This window comes from Xiphophorus maculatus, chromosome 13 (genome assembly GCF_002775205.1).
Source record: "Xiphophorus maculatus strain JP 163 A chromosome 13, X_maculatus-5.0-male, whole genome shotgun sequence".
NCBI classification, from domain to species: Eukaryota; Metazoa; Chordata; class Actinopteri; order Cyprinodontiformes; family Poeciliidae; genus Xiphophorus; species Xiphophorus maculatus.
This window is the reverse complement of record NC_036455.1, coordinates 17,318,013-17,334,294: the sequence shown is the minus strand read 5'-3', so window position 1 is coordinate 17,334,294 and position 16,282 is coordinate 17,318,013. Positions and strand designations below refer to the sequence as shown.

At 40.6% G+C, this 16,282-nt stretch overlaps 1 protein-coding gene across 3 annotated transcripts in view; it reads right to left on the bottom strand.

Moving 5' to 3' along the window:
• Nucleotides 1–16,282, bottom strand: part of LOC102219843 (adenylate cyclase type 2) — a 67,659-nt gene that overhangs the window by 29,946 nt on the left and 21,431 nt on the right. For all 3 annotated transcript variants that reach the window (XM_005809095.3, XM_023344735.1, XM_023344736.1), the window contains exons 3-7: nt 14,718–14,879; nt 13,523–13,672; nt 5,079–5,227; nt 3,052–3,163; nt 1,503–1,630 (exon numbers count right to left, since the gene is read on the bottom strand). In XM_005809095.3, coding sequence (XP_005809152.2) covers nt 1,503–1,630; nt 3,052–3,163; nt 5,079–5,227; nt 13,523–13,672; nt 14,718–14,879 — 701 coding nt within the window. The remainder of the gene's footprint in view (nt 1–1,502; nt 1,631–3,051; nt 3,164–5,078; nt 5,228–13,522; nt 13,673–14,717; nt 14,880–16,282) is intronic.

Sequence of the window (16,282 nt, the reverse complement as noted above, 5' to 3'; positions counted from 1 at the left end):
AATCGAAGACGATATGGTCGGCCACCTAAACTGGCAGGATCAAATTAATTAGAGAAGCAACCAAGAGGATCATGGGAGTTCTGGAGTAGAGTTTAGATGGACCCTGAAAAATTCAACCCATTGGCATTGTGTCCAAACGTGATCCAACGCAACATTTTATTTTAACAAAGATTTTACTGATTTCGGTTTTAGACCAACACTTAAGCTAGCAGTGTAACTTCTCCCGTTTTTAGCTTTTGTTTAACGCCTCTCAGCTTGTTGTAACCGCAGGGTGAGTCAGGTGCAAATCATCTGGGATGTGATTGATTGGATCCAATCTCCGCCGCTGCTCAAGTGGAGTAAGCACTGATTGGCTACGGCGCAACAAGAGCGATTCGCTTACAAGGATTCGACCCGCGGCTCGTAAAGTAAAAACTTCTCCAGAGAGTTTCGACCTTTTTCTGGCTGTCCTCCTCTTTTTGAAAAAAAAAGCCACAGACTGTTCATCAGAGCTTCCATGTCCTCCATTGTTGCGTTGCGTTCTGTTTGTGTCACAAGTTTAGTTTATTTAAAGGGACAGTAAGCGTAAGAATTAATAAAAGATGCTGTATGCCCGTTTTAATTTAAGCTACTTTTCACCTGTAGATCACATCTCGATGCTTTTCAGACTCTGGAAACGCCTTGCTATGACAACCCCACCCGCTAAAGTTGATAATCAATTGCAATGGAAGAACCCTTAAACCGTGTAGACTATATAGCTGAGATGGGTCGAACTGCGCTGTGACTGTATAGTGGAAAGGGGATTATTAGTTGTGTGCTTACAAATCCAGCAAAAGCTACAATGGAAAACAATCCACTTCACAATTATGCTCTATTTTGGTCTGACAAATAAAGTCCAGATACATTACAGTGAAGTGTGTGGCTGCAACAAAAAAGTTCAGCGAGTATTAACCCTTTTGCAAGGCTTTGAAAGTAGTTCTGATAAACAATAAAAAAAAAACACATCAGAGGCCAAAGTAGACCGCAGTTTGAGTCCTCACCAAACAGAACATTTTTTTTGTCCACAATCTAATTAAAATCAGTTGGACAATAAAATTAAAAAAAGCAACAGTGAAATCCACAAACTGCTTTGTAATTGTGGGGACTAATTGCCGACTGTGATTAAAGGTCAGCGCTGGCCAGCCAAAAACACATCTGTCCGTCAAAATAATGCGCATCTCTACGTATGAACGAGAGACGGAGGGCAAGAAAACAATAAACACATAAACCACGATATGTACTCATCTGCTTGAATTTTTACTGTCGGTTCAGAGGCTTATCATGTTGAATTCACCCTGTGTTTAAACAGAACTGTAATTTAATCTGACATTCCTTCTGCTCAATCTGTTTAACAGGCACGTGTTTGTTTGTTTGTGTTTGTGGAGGAGAAGAAGAAGAAGAAGAAGAAGAGTGAGGAGCGGGAGAGCGAAGGGGTGTTGGTGAGGTTGGTGGTGGTGGGGCGGGGGGTGGAATTGGTGTTTTACTTGATGGCCTCACACATGTCCAGGCCCATCTTCACGCAGTTCCTGGCGTGGTTCGGCAGCGACTCCGGGAGTCCGGACACGCAGTAGTAGCAGTCGCCCAGGATCTTGATCCGCATGCACTCGTTTTCCTTAAAGAACGAGTCAAACAAACCACACCCGCATTGATTAGACGCCTTTATTAGTGGCTAGCATTTCATCTTACTCCTCACTTCCACTCGGCACTCGCACTCTTGCAGTCATATCCATGAAGCCTAAAAAATTAGTCGCCCACACGCACGACACATTAGCTCTTATTCCACATGTGGGATGAGTAACAGCTCACCGTTGGAGCTTTTATTTTGTTTTGTTTTATGTAACTGCAGCTTCAGGAAGAGATAGAAACTGGACACAAAGCTCAGGAAGCCTGACTCAACTTATAGCTGAGCACCCATGAGACTGGTATTCACTGTGGGCATCCTGCACACACACACACACGCACACACCCCCGCCTCCACACGCACATACACACCGGGCTCGGAGAACGGACGATAACAAGGCCCAAACGGCTTTTGGTCGGAAATAGAAATTGTCATCTAGGCTGTTTTATAATCAGCCCAGTGCAGTCGGATAAGCTAATACGTTCTGACTGGACCCGGCCGGTCCAGAGTCGACTCCGCATCTCGCAATGTGAAAAGCTGAGATCCCCCATCCCTGGCCCCCCCCCGCCTGAAGAGGGTAAAACATGGATACGGCGATTGAATAATGGGTTAATAGAAACAAAAATCACTTGATTAAGCCTGAAACATCCATTATTTTAAAATGGCGATTCGGCGCATACTTCGGATCTAAAGTCATGGTTCGCTACGTTTTTCATATAGTTAAATGAAAAAAATTTTTTTTCTTATTAGTTTTTTTTTTTTACACGAACAAAGAAAGTTAAAATAATCTGACAATAATTCAACTTTATCTGCATGTTTTAGAATTACAGAAAGCAGCCGATACAGAACTGAGTGGACATCTGGTTACCAGCTGTACCTGAACGCACCATGGAAGAACAACTGTTGGGAAAACTGACTTCTGGTCTGAATGTCTGAGACTAGGAAAATCTCATGCTGCATTCGGATCTGGTTGAATGCAGCAGGCAGCTGGATTTGGACTTTAGCCTGTTTTTCTCAGAACCAGTGATGTTTACATTCAGGTTGTCATAGTTTGACATGAGAAATTTAGTAATTAAGAGCTACCTAATTTACATTAAAAAGCCCTTTTTTCAATGTAAATGAAAATGAAACTTTAATCGTCCCTAATAGATGTGCCAAAAGTTTTTTTCTTACATGTGTGTACTGTCACACATCTACCTCAAGCTCTTAAAACCTCAATCAGCGATAAAAATCTGTTTTTTCATCAAATCCTTACATTTCAATCCCGGACAAGCACACAGAAAGTCTTGTCATAATATGCAACAATAACCTGAAATGTAAATATTGTTTAGATGAAATGTGACGTTTAGAAATTGATCCCTCATTTGACTGGAAAACAAGACATGTAGGTGTGTGATGTGAAGTTGTTTTACCTTAGCAATCTGGTCAAATTTGCCAAACAGCTCATTCAGCATGTGAACAAGTTCACCAGGGGAGCAGTCACTGGCCAGCCGAGTGAAGCCCACAATATCGGCGTAGAGTATGCTGCAGAAAGTAGAAACAAACAACACATAGCGATGTTATGAAAACATACGTGTTTTAGTTGCTTATTTTCAGAAATGGTCACTATTTGAGTTGATTCTTAGGGGATAAAAGACAATAAAACCCCAAAACCAGCATGTTTACAGTTTCTGGTGAGATTTGAATAAAGATTCTCACTTGGCGAACTGAAACTAAATTACATGCATTACTCTGCTTGATTTCTAGTAGCGTAACAAAAGTAATGTTTCTGTTTGGCCCCAAAATTTTGAAGAAAAAAATCTCAGCCGTAGGGGATTAGACAAACCAAAGAAGGAGGGGAACACTTCAGCTAATGCCTCAACATCAACCGATAGCTCTAGTGACTGGGACTGCGGTTGTTGTTTGTGAGCATAAAGTTTTTCTGACAGGAAAATGTCTCGTTTTCCTTTTTATGTTTCCTCTTATGTTAGTACATAATATCTGCTGATATCCACGGTCACTTCATTAAATCAAATCAACATTTATGCAACATTACGATTCCTAAATAAATATTCCACTGCAAAAGCACACAATATTTCCAAATATTTTTTGGTGTCGTTTGTAGCGCAAATATCTTTGCACACTTTAAATAAGTCAAAACTAACTTACAAGTAACTTTTTAGCAAGATACAGTATACTAGCTTTTGTTAAGTCAGTAATTCCTTAATATTGATTGAAAAAAGTCCTTCTTTCATTGGCAGATTGTTTCAGCCAATGTATAGCAAGACATTTTTCTGTTGAGACTTTTTCCAACAACATTAAAGAGTTATTAACTTACAAGCTCTGTTGTCTATAATATCAACAAGTAATATTTGATTAGTCATTAGTCAGTTTTATTTCAATTGAACTAAAATATTTTCATTAGAAACTAGACCAAAAACACTTGGTAAGATGTTGTGTTTCTGCAGTGTGTGCACTACGCTGAGTCTTTAATCGCTGTATGTCTGTACTGTATTGTGTTGCTATGCGTTACTCTGAATCTTTTTCTGCTTCTCTTAGCAGACAGAAGGAAATGTGGGAACCAGAGAACGTTTTATTGGCCCCATTTCAGACCATTTTAGAGGAGCTCAGTCATCATCTGTAGCTTAAACCAGACGACACTCCGTAAACCCAGCTTGTCGTCAAAAAAAAGAAAGGAATTTGAGCAGCGTCACAAAAGAAAAAGCATGTTAGGCAGCGTAGATCCCAGTAAAGCAACACAGACATGTGCGCGTGTCCTTGAGTGTGAAAAGAAATTGGCCTCCTCTCCCCGCTGGACCGTATGAGAATTTGTTATTAATGGAGGAATAATAGCGAGATCAACGCGAGGACACTTTGCTTTCACCCATAAACCCAGCTGAGGCTGGAGTTGGACAGAAATACAACCTCTTGAGTAAAGCTCCGGGATGACGTAAAAAGAAAAGGTTTTCCGGGGACTGTTGCTCTCATCGTGAGCCAAGATTGGTGGCCTCTGTGCTGTGACGATAAACCTTCGCCGCACAGAGAGGGATGTCATTGAGAGGCGAGGACAAAAGCTCCTTTTCTGTTTGGTAAAGTGACCTTAGAGTAAAACGGGAGAACGGGAGGGGCTAAATTTCAGCTGAACTTCACCATGGCGATGAAAAGAAGTGAGGTAAGAACACGAGAGGAGATGACCGGAAAGGAAAAGATAGGAGCGGAAACATGAGCGAGGAAATGGATGCCAAAAAAAAAAAAAAAGTAATAAAAGGCGAGAAATCCAAATTTAACAGCAGGTAGAGAGGAATCAGACACAAGGTGGCGAGAAAAGAGTGGTGATGATGATGATGATGATGGGGCGAAGGGAGGACAGGATGGAGCAATCAAGCCCCCAAGATGAGAGCAGAGAATCATAACCTTTATTATGTGTGGAGGAAGCAGGTGGAGGAAGCGGGAGCCGTACCTGACGTTGGTGTGCCGCTGAACGTAGAGGTTGTGGAAGTTGTTGGTGCTCTCGGTGCGACCGAAGTTTGGACCCTGCAGCCGTTGGATGATTTCGGCTTTCATCACTCTGGCTATGTGCGCGGGCAGCAAGGACAGCAGTAAGCGCTCCTGGACAGGCAGAGACGGGACCAAACCGATCCGGATCATTCTTTTTGAATACGCACCATTACGTCAAACATTCAGCTCTCGTTTCTCTCAACGAGAAATCCTGCAGATTAAACTGGAATTGAGTGTGGAAAACCAAGACCTAGGCTTTTACACGTCAGCAGTATAATTGAATTTTATGCTGCCAGCTCCCCATTTGACTACAATGATTACAAAAAAAATCATATTTTTACTGAGGTCCAAACAGATCGCATCAGAGTGTCTGAAGAGTTTTCCTACACATGGAAAAAATCTCTTACACCAGTGACACAATCAAGAACTTCTCATGTTGCTGTATGTTGTGTGAGAGGAGCACATACATTGCTAAAGTTGTTTAATGTGTTTTCCAGGTACATATTGCCATTTTGTAGCATAAACAAGTAATTGTGTCACCTTCAGTTGTTCTAAAAATGCTACATATATCAAATATATGTAGTAGTAAAAAACATTTTACTTCCAGATTTAATGCCTTGAAATTGGGCCCCTGTGTCTTTAAACACTCCTACTCTTTCTCCTGAGAAGAAGCTCGTATAACGAGTTCAGCTGATGCGCAGTTCCACCAGGGGTTTGCTAATTGCTGCTGGCTAGTCTGAAGGAGCTGAAAAGGGGAGGGCTGCTCTGTGAAGAGGAAGCTTTGAAACTGCAGCTCCAAGGAGGAGTTGCGCCTTGAAGGCGGAGCTAGGTCCAACCAGGCGTTTTGCACACCTGAATGGTTGCCATGGAGATCAAAAGATTTCTCAAACGTTTATGGAATAATCGAAGCAACACTCCAGGTGTGTTTATGATGGGGGGAATAACATTTTAACATGATGTGGAGCCCGAAAAAGTTGACTTTGACATGACACTGCCCCTTTAAGTGGAAAATGATACGTGGTTTTCTTCTGAAACTGTAGTTTTAAACAACTTTTGTTTAGTGAATTATCCATTTCATGCTTGAGTGTTTTAGCTTCTGAGCTTTATAGATAATAAAATGCTGCTTAAAATCATTACAAAAAAACTGAACTATATCATCTGTGACAGAAAATTATCTTTTGAACTGAACCGTTATTAACGCTTTGTAGCTGGAAATTAAACAAATCAAAGCTGCAGAAAAGTTTACAGTTTACTGGACATAGTCTGACCTTGTTCTTGACATTTTGTAGATTTTCTTCAGAGCCTAAAAATATTCACAAACACAAAATCTTTTTCACTTTAAAGGTTCTCCAACAGAAAAGTCAAATGACTGCAACGGTGTTTTAATGATTTCAGCACAAAGATCCACCACAGGCAAACTCAGTTTATACATCATTTCTGTTTCTCACTTCAGTTTCTAATTATTTAACCTCCTAAATATGGCGCCATCATTAATTCTCTCTAACCGTGGCTTATTGGGGTTCATTTATCAGGAAGAACTGGAGGCCGACATCAGAAGAGCGATGACTATTTTACCCCGCACTCTGATTTTTTTCATTATCTGCTGGTAATGAGGGTGAAAACCAAGAGAAACATATTTTTTCCCAGTTTAAATATTAATTCTTACTTCAATTAAATGCATCTTGACCCCTGCCTAGGGCAAGGGAAAAAAGCATGGATGAAGCGATGTGTGTAAGTAAGTCAGTCACTGTAGCGGTGAACTAAACGCTCCTTCAGTATTTCCGCTGTTCTTCTGTGATTAACTTTTTATGACAGATCTGCACCCTCGAAATTCATATTTCAAGCAAAACACGCTTTTCTCCAGTCACTGGCTATTCCAGTTTTTAACCACATCACTCTCCGCTGCAGATCTGACCATTTGTTCTTTTCTCCCCCCCAATCTCCTCAGAATTTGTAAGACTGTTTAATGCCTTCGGTGCATCTGGTATGTGTGGAATGAGTCATAGATCAAGTTTTGTGAGGCTTAACAATGAAGCAGAAGTGAAATCCAGGTGGTAGAGCCGTGTTTCTTTGCACAGTTGCCTCACAGCAGCACCGCTCCTGGCTCATGTTCCGATGTGTAGTTTGCATGTTCTCGTTGCCCGCGTGGGTTTTCTCCAGGTACTCCTTCTTTCCACCCACACTCTCAAAATCTTTATCGCACCAGAAGCATGAATATGCAAACAGGTTGCCAGTGACTCACAGGAGGTAAAGTCGTTCTCACATTGATGAACGGATGAATACTTTTCTTAAAGCGCTGCAGATTGTCCATGCAATCAAACACAGACCTGCTTTAATGTAGGGCCCGTGTATTAATAGTAATAATAAAATTATATTTTATTGATTGATTGGGAGAAACTTTTGTGAAATCTTTTCAATTCTAATTTCGAGGGTTACACAAAATTAGATCAACCGAGTCTTCAAAATTTTTGGTGTTGGTCAATAACAATGTATTGTCTTCAACTAAATATGAAATGTTGTCAAATTAAAATTGTTAACGTCGTTATTAAATTTTTAGCTTTTTTTAATATTGCAGTGGTTTTTCATACGTTCCACGGAGCACATATGAGACCTAGATACACGTTTATGTTCCTAATTAACTTTTAAAAACCTATCCCTAAACAACCTTCCTATCGAAACTCAATCTTTACTCATTTTGGCTACTTTTATATTCACCAGATTATTTCTTCTTTTTTTTTTTAGCACTTCTTCTTAGCCATTTTACACACCATACTTTCTGTAATAACCTTTATAAAATCTACCAACAACAACAATTTAAATTTAGAGTCATCTTCAACAGTAGCCACTACTTTTCAATACATTCCCCAAATGAATGAGAAAGTTTAGGTCTCAACACACAAGCTTGTGGAACGCCGCATTGAATGGACTGGAGCTGTAATGTTTCATCATCAAAATAAAAAACCTACATTTAATAACAGCACAGTCATTTATCCCACTGAAAACTTTTTTTATCCACTAAGCCTACAGGATCATTTTGAGAGCAATAAATACTGGTCTATAAAATCTAGAGCTTTTTAAAATGTCTAAATCGACATGGAGTTTGCTGCTTTTTTTCAAGAGCTTCTTACATACATTTTTGTTGCGTCAGTGGACTATCGACTATTCCACATTTGTTCATGTTTTCTCCGTCACTATCCTAAGAATTGCAACACTTTGTTTTCCACTTCAGCATATTTTGTTACAACTACAGTTATAACAAGGGATTTAGCCACGTTAGGCCAGAGGATTTTCGTTTCATTTACACTTTCAGCCTTTCCCTATACAATCATATCCGCCTTTTTGAGAGGGGGATATGAGAATAGAGTATATTCACCAATTATTCTAGCAGCCTGTCTGGCAGAGCAAAGCTGTGTGAGTATGGAGTCAGGTAGCGTGACGGTTTGGAAAACGGGAAAAAGAAGAAAAGAAAGAAAGAAAGACAGCTGAAGTTTAAAGAAATATCAAATTCTGATTTCTTGAAAGAAAAATATTTAGATAATTATAAACCCCTTTTGTGACACAAAACTGAATCCAGCAGTTAGACCTTTGGCATCGAAATAAGCGGTACGTGTTCCTTATTGTTTTGGTATTTCTAAAAATAACACAATAGTTACTGTATTGTACAGCAGATTCAAACATAAGAGCATATGAAACTCTGTTATAGAAGTTCGTTATTTCAATTTTTCTCCAGATGCATCAGATGGAGGGGCTGTTTTGAGCTCAATTTTGGCGCGCGTGTGCAAGCGCGAGAGCATGTGTGCGCGACCGGCGCGCGCACGCTGCTGACCGAGCAGCTGCCTGTGACGCGCACACGCGCAAATCGCACGCAGTTATGACTCACAGCTGAGTGAAGCTGACACCCCACCCACCTCAAAAAATTCAGCAAATAGTCTGAGTGGTTAGTGCTCCGTTAGTGCAGGTTTGTGCCGTTAAAATTTTCGTTTGTGCAGCTTTCGTTTTCGAGATATTAAAAATTATATTTTAGGTCATCCAGAGTTCACCATCCCCCCATGTTGCTCCAAAACAAACCAAACTGGGCTACTTCGTTAGTGCTCCGTTTGTGCAGGTTTGTGCCGTTAAAATTTTCGTTTGTGCAGCTTTCGTTTTCGAGATATTAAAAGTTATAATTTTGGCCGATGACGTCACCATCCCCCCATGTTGCGCCAAAACAAACCAAACTGGGCTACTTCGTTAGTGCTTCGTTAGTGCAGGTTTGTGCCGTTAAAACGGACGTTTGTGCAGCTTTGGTTTCTGAAATATTAAAAGTTATAATTTTGGCCGATGACGTCACCATCCCCCCATGTTGCGCCAAAACAAACCAAACTAGGCTACTTCGTTAGTGCTTCGTTAGTGCAGGTTTGTGCCGTTAAAACGGACGTTTGTGCAGCTTTGGTTTCTGAAATATTAAAGATTATTTTTTAGGTCATCCAGAGTTCACCATCCCCCCATGTTGCTCCAAAACAAACCAAACTGGGCTACTTCGTTAGTGCTCCGTTTGTGCAGGTTTGTGCCGTTAAAATTTTCGTTTGTGCAGCTTTCGTTTCTGAAATATTAAAAGTTATAATTTTGGCCGATGACGTCACCATCCCCCCATGTTGCGCCAAAACAAACCAAACTGGGCTACTTCGTTAGTGCTCCGTTAGTGCAGGTTTGTGCAGTTAAAACGGACGTTTGTGCAGCTTTGGTTTCTGAAATATTAAAGATTATTTTTTAGGTCATCCGAGTTCACCATCCCCCCATGTTGCGCCAAAACAAAACAAACTGGGCTACTGCTCATCATGAGATATTACATAATTTTCTTTCATACGCCAACTGACTTCACCTAAATTGATGACTGTGGCCTGCTCTGGACATAACCACAAAGCAAGCAGTTATTAATTTCGTATGTTATTGTGTAAGTTAAATTCTGCAGATTTTCAGCTGTTGTACAATGTGTACCTTCTTTTGTTTTGAACTTCAATAAAGATTTCGAACAAGAAGAAATTTGTCTCATTTCAAGAAATGTTTTTAGATAGTAATGTTTTCTCACCAATATAACTTTCTCCACAATAAATGAATCCTGTCAAGACAGGACATGCGGCCGTGACCGTAACGTAATGTGTGTATTTGTACGACTGTTCAACTGTGCTTTGGTTTCGGAGGTGGTTTCAACAATTATATTCACATTGTTGACTTACTTTCTGCTGATTATGCAGCAAAAGGGTAAAAAACGACAACAACAAAAAATCCATAGCTAACATGCTAGTTTCTTGAGCAAATAAAGTTTTTGCAGAGTTAAACCGGAAGTGCATGGCAGGGTCATTGGTTCAACAAAGTTCATCCAAGTAATGTACTTAATATTTAGTAAATATATTTTAAATGCAACGAGTTTCATTTCATCCAATTGCTGACATTAAATGTATATGCGTGATCTTCAAGGATTTTTAAAAGCACGTAAAATGTTTTGCCAACTTTGACAAAGTTCTCACACAACGTCAACTGTGATTGGCTCCACCCACACTGTAGCGAGTGTTGTTTTTGCGGAAGAGCAAGTGTAATTTCAGCCTCTCGTTGAAATTATTCTAGCAGTTTGAAAGAAATCGTTTTGAAAGAGTCATCTTTGGAATTTTTCCAACCCTGATTTTGATTTTTGAACAAGGTAAGTAAATTAATGTTCAGGTTTCATATAAAATGTTGACTCGATGCAAAGCAGAGAGGATGTATGCATGGATAGCTTACGGCACAAACCTGCACTAACGGAGCACTAACGAAGTAGCCCAGTTTGGTTTGTTTTGGCGCAACATGGGGGGATGGTGACGTCATCGGCCAAAATTATAACTTTTAATATCTCGAAAACGAAAGCTGCACAAACGAAAATTTTAACGGCACAAACCTGCACAAACGAAGCACTAACGAAGTAGCCTAGTTTGGTGTGTTTCGGAGCAACATGGGGGGATGGTGAACTCGGATGACCTAAAAAATAATCTTTAATATTTCAGAAACCAAAGCTGCACAAACGTCCGTTTTAACTGCACAAACCTGCACTAACGAAGCACTAACGAAGTAGCCTAGTTTGGTTCGTTTTGGCGCAACATGGGGGGATGGTGACGTCATCGGCCAAAATTATAACTTTTAATATTTCAGAAACCAAAGCTGCACAAACGTCCGTTTTAACTGCACAAACCTGCACTAACGAAGCACTAACGAAGTAGCCTAGTTTGGTTCGTTTTGGCGCAACATGGGGGGATGGTGACGTCATCGGCCAAAATTATAACTTTTAATATCTCGAAAACGAAAGCTGCACAAACGAAAATTTTAACTGCACAAACCTGCACAAACGGAGCACTAACGAAGTAGCCTAGTTTGGTTTGTTTTGGAGCAACATGGGGGGATGGTGAACTCTGGATGACCTAAAATATAATTTTTAATATCTCGAAAACGAAAGCTGCACAAACGAAAATTTTAACGGCACAAACCTGCACTAACGGAGCACTAACCACTCAGACTATTTGCTGAATTTTTTGAGGTGGGTGGGGTGTCAGCTTCACTCAGCTATGACACACAACTGCAGCTCGCAGTGAAAGAGGGTCATTACATTGTTCACACACCACGGGCTCATTTCCTAAAACACAGCAGCGGATTAAGTCTGGAGAGGGGCTCGGTTTGAGGGGATGCGCTAAAAATAGAAAGGCGCACCACCCTCCCTTATTTACTTATTCAGCACTGAAGCAGTTTGAGCGCGGCGCGCAGCAGGAGGGGGTATGGCAGCCTGAAGAGTTGTAGTGTTATTAATTGTATGTTTGACTAATGAACTAATAAGATCTGTAGTCAGCTGTTGAATGAGATTCGGCTCTGTGAAGTCACGAACCGGCATTTGCATGTATCTGCGCTAATTTTAACATGCACACGCTTCTTCCCACACGCAAACTATTGCAGAGAAACATATGCCAGAAATATGCCAAGGAAAAAAAGTTAATGATTTGCATCTTGGTGTGAGAGAAAGCCAACACAAATATGCTAGAATTGTAGGCATGTATTGTGAAATAGAGAACAAAATAGCAGAAGGTAGCTGGCATGTTTAGTTTGATGCTGCTAATATGATGCTGTCCTGAATTGATGTAGGAAAATTGCTTATTTTGTCAATAGTAAGGGTTAGACAAAAAGAAAAATAAAAGGTCATCATAGTGAACCACCTCTGAGCAGACCATCAATTATTTGTGTAATATTATATGTCACTTCCCTGGTCGGGAACAATACCTAATGTCACGACAAAGACGTTAACGTCAAGCAAATGTCACAGCAAAATGCCACTTAAGACATGGCTGACCTACCAACTTCCCTTCTCTGACGAAACTTTGAAGTAGTGTGAATTGGCAAGTAACCAGAATGCGATTAAATTTTAATTTGGCTCTTTATAGTGTAGGGCAGATAGGAAACAATAAGAATGGGAAACCCTATAGAGTTATCTGCTTTGGATATGGGGAGGATTGTAGAGTTGTGCTTTGTGAGTTACTGTGAAAACTATCAGCTGTGAAATCAGCTGGTTCTCAATTTACAATTAGACTTAGCTAATCTTATTTAGCTAGCTAGCTAGCAGCTAATACACCAAGACTATTGTCATCTTGTGTTTGTCTCAGAACTTGGGTGTAGTAACCATGATACAACTTATTGAGCTAGCTTTCTAGCTGCATATGATAAAACAAGTGGGATTTTGCTAACTGTTGTGGTAATAAAAGGTGATAATTTACCGACAAATGTTTGAGTTCAAACACAAGGAAAAGGAAAAACATGTGTAGTTATAATTTCCACTGGTTTCATAAGGGACAAACTATCAGCTACACTAAAATAGTTTACACTTAAAATTTTTGTTTTGAATGCTAGACGCCCATTTTGGGAATGGGACTCGGGTCTGAACTCAGAACGATGAGTTCAGGTGTTCCTGTTGCATTTTCACCTGGGAACCTGGAAAATCTGACTTCCACAAATAGAGTTCAGTATTACACCCACTGCAGTGTTGGTTTTTCTGCTGAATAAAGTCTGCCCTGTTAGTGACTGCGTTCTGACTTAATATAGTCTCAAATTTAAGCTCAAATTTCACAATGCGTACAGTTCCTGTTGTATGGTAAACGTTTTTCAGAGAGGTTTTCTGAGGCCATTAAGTCCATGCATTTCCACTGCATTAATCCGATAAAAATACATGAAAAAAAAACACTAAAACAAAACAGAAATTAACTTTAGTATATGTAAAACTATATCTAAACATTTAATAAAAAGCTGAGAGTTCTGCCATATTTAGTCGCTACAGGAAATAATTAGAATTTGCACCAGTTTTAAATCATTCTTCCACATCAATCCATTCTTTGAAACTCTAGATTTTGGACTTTGTACCTGTTGATGCTTCTCAAACTCCAGTTTGATGGGTGACTTGATGCAGTTGCAGGTGTCCTGATAGGTCTGCCTGAGCGCCAGGTCCATGAGGTGCTTGTGATACGCCCCGGCCAGGTTTCCACAGGTGAAGATGATCACATTGGCCAGGATCTGCCACACACATACACACACACACACGCCGCATATACATCAACTCAGCAGCCATAAAAGATTGCCAGCATACGATCCGCGTTGCGTTTATGTCCGCGCCTGAAATGTTCCCCTGTGTTCTGCCGTCCACTTAGGGTGTATTATTACCTCATAAAAGCAGGAGAAAACACACTTTTGTGTTAGCTCTCCGTCATTACCCAAACCTCAAGCCTTTTAAAAAGAGGATCCGCGGATCAATAGATTATCCTTGTTGCTGTGATTATCCTTGTTCACTCAGTAATGAACGTTTCTGAGTGTGTTTTATGGCTGATGCAGACGTTCAGTGTCTACAAGACTGAGAAGAGCCACCGTGATTAGAGTGCTATCAGAGTGTTTGCTGTGAGGCTTGACTGCAGAGCATCTAAGCGTGTGTGAGCGGGTGCCAGCTTCAGAGACGCGTGTGCTGCACAATCATGTGCACCCTTATGATTAGCCATTTTTATTCAGGCTTAGAGACGTTATTGTTCTTGGAGATTACTTTACGTCTGAATTTGCTGCGTCGTGATGGGTCAGCTACTTCATAACCTAGACCAGGGGTGGGCAATCCTGGTCCTCGAGGGCCGGTGTCCTGCACCTCTTAGATGTCTCCCTGGTCCAACACACTTGAATTCAATAGTTGAATCACCTCCTAAATGCAGTCAAGTTCTCCAGAGTCCTGCTAATGACCTCATTATTTGACTCAGGTGTGTTGAAGTAGAGATGCATCTAAAAGTTGCAGGAGACCGGCCCTCGAGGCCTGGAGTTGCCCACCCCTGACCTAGACTTTGTCTAAAATACTCTGCCATCGTTTCTAGTTATGCAGAGCGTACGTTCAGCAGCGATGTTTAGAGAAGGTAATGGAGCGGCCGCACAATCATCCAGGTGTTCAAAAGACCCAAATGGCGAGCTCACGACACAGTCACCTCACGTCTGCGAGTGAGGCAGAAAGTTCTTTAAAAAGTCAATTTCCTTCATACGGCTGACCTGCGCGCGCGAAGGCTCGAGGACGGACGAGTATCGGTCTTACCTGCCACACCAGAGGTTCCAGTTCTGTAGCGGTGGAGGTCAGGCAGACGCTGAGGGTGACCGTGTGTGAAAGGCAGGTGATACCGCTGGCGATGACGGCCCATTTCATGGAGAAGGGCAGCATGGTGTAGACCACAAACACAATGAACAGAAAGAACGACACCTGCAGGCGGAAAGTGACAGAAAGTTTAAGAAAACCAGGTTAAATTGAGGCGTTTAGGAGAGTAGGTGCCAACTTTCAGCTGATGCTTTAAATATTTTTATACTCTGAGGTAGGCCCGTCGCAATAAATCAATTTGTCGCATGGTGAATTTAAACGAGCTCAGCAATTTCCATTTGCATGATTTATTGTTTTTCTCTTTTCTTTCTTTTTTTCCACCAAAATCTGGATGACAAAAGTCTTCCATCTGGTACTTTGGTCTCAACTCGCCCCCTTTACTTGAAGAACCATTTTGTGTACAGAGACTTCATAATTCATTTTACTTGTTGCTTCTGTTGATTTGTTTATTTATTTTGGATATTTAAAATGTCTTCCAGTGCCAGTGTTAAACGTTCATTAAAATTTAAAGTGACATTGATCTTTGACAATGTGTTCTTGCATCATTGTGCTGTTAAATTACCTGAAATTGGTCTAAAAAACAATACTAACATTTATCACAATAACTTCTGGGGCAATTTATCGTCCAGCAAAATCTGTTATTTTGACAGGCCTGGTCAGAGGTATATTTTACTGCCAATTACATTTCTGGGAGGTAATAAGCTTCATGGATGTTTCTGTTAAGAAGACAACTGTAACTTTACTGACTGCATGAATTCTCATCAACAAAAAAAACTTTAAAAAAAAAAAAAAGATCTTTTCTGACCCTGGAAATAAAATTTAGATTAACCTGCCTCTTAGGTAAATGAATAATATTTTTGACATAATCTATACTAAAACCGTTCCGGACATAAAGGTCAGTGCTTTAAGTTTGCATTTATGTTCTTATTTAGAAGGAAAAAAGCAATACTTGTGTTGACAGATTTCAGGTACCATCCGTCCATTAGTTGTATAAACCCATTTATCCTTGCAGAGTCGCTGCGGGGGTCGGTGCACATCTCCAGCTGTCATTCAGTGCTACACCCTTGACGGGTCGCCAGTCCATCACAGGGCAACACAGAGACACACACGCCAGCACACACACTCACACCTCAAGGCAATCTAGAGAGACCAATTAACCCAACAGTCATGTTTCTGGACTGCTGGAGGAAGCTGGAGTACCTGGAGAAAACTCATGCATGCATAGAAACAATCCAGGCCCAGTACCTTCTTGCTGCAAGGTAACAGTGAAACCAACTGCACCATTTTGGGTAAGACTCAATAGAAACAAGAAATAGTGACTGATAAGATCCAAATGACCAGGAGAGCACTGTAACTGAATAAAAGTTGCCATAAACAACTGTAGTAGCTAATGTTAGCTGGGGTTTTTTTCCACTGAACTAAATGTTTTTAGGTTTTTTAAAATATGTCTGGACTGCATTTGTTCATCCATTGTTCAAAATCAACAATGCTTAGAACAGTGGTGTCCA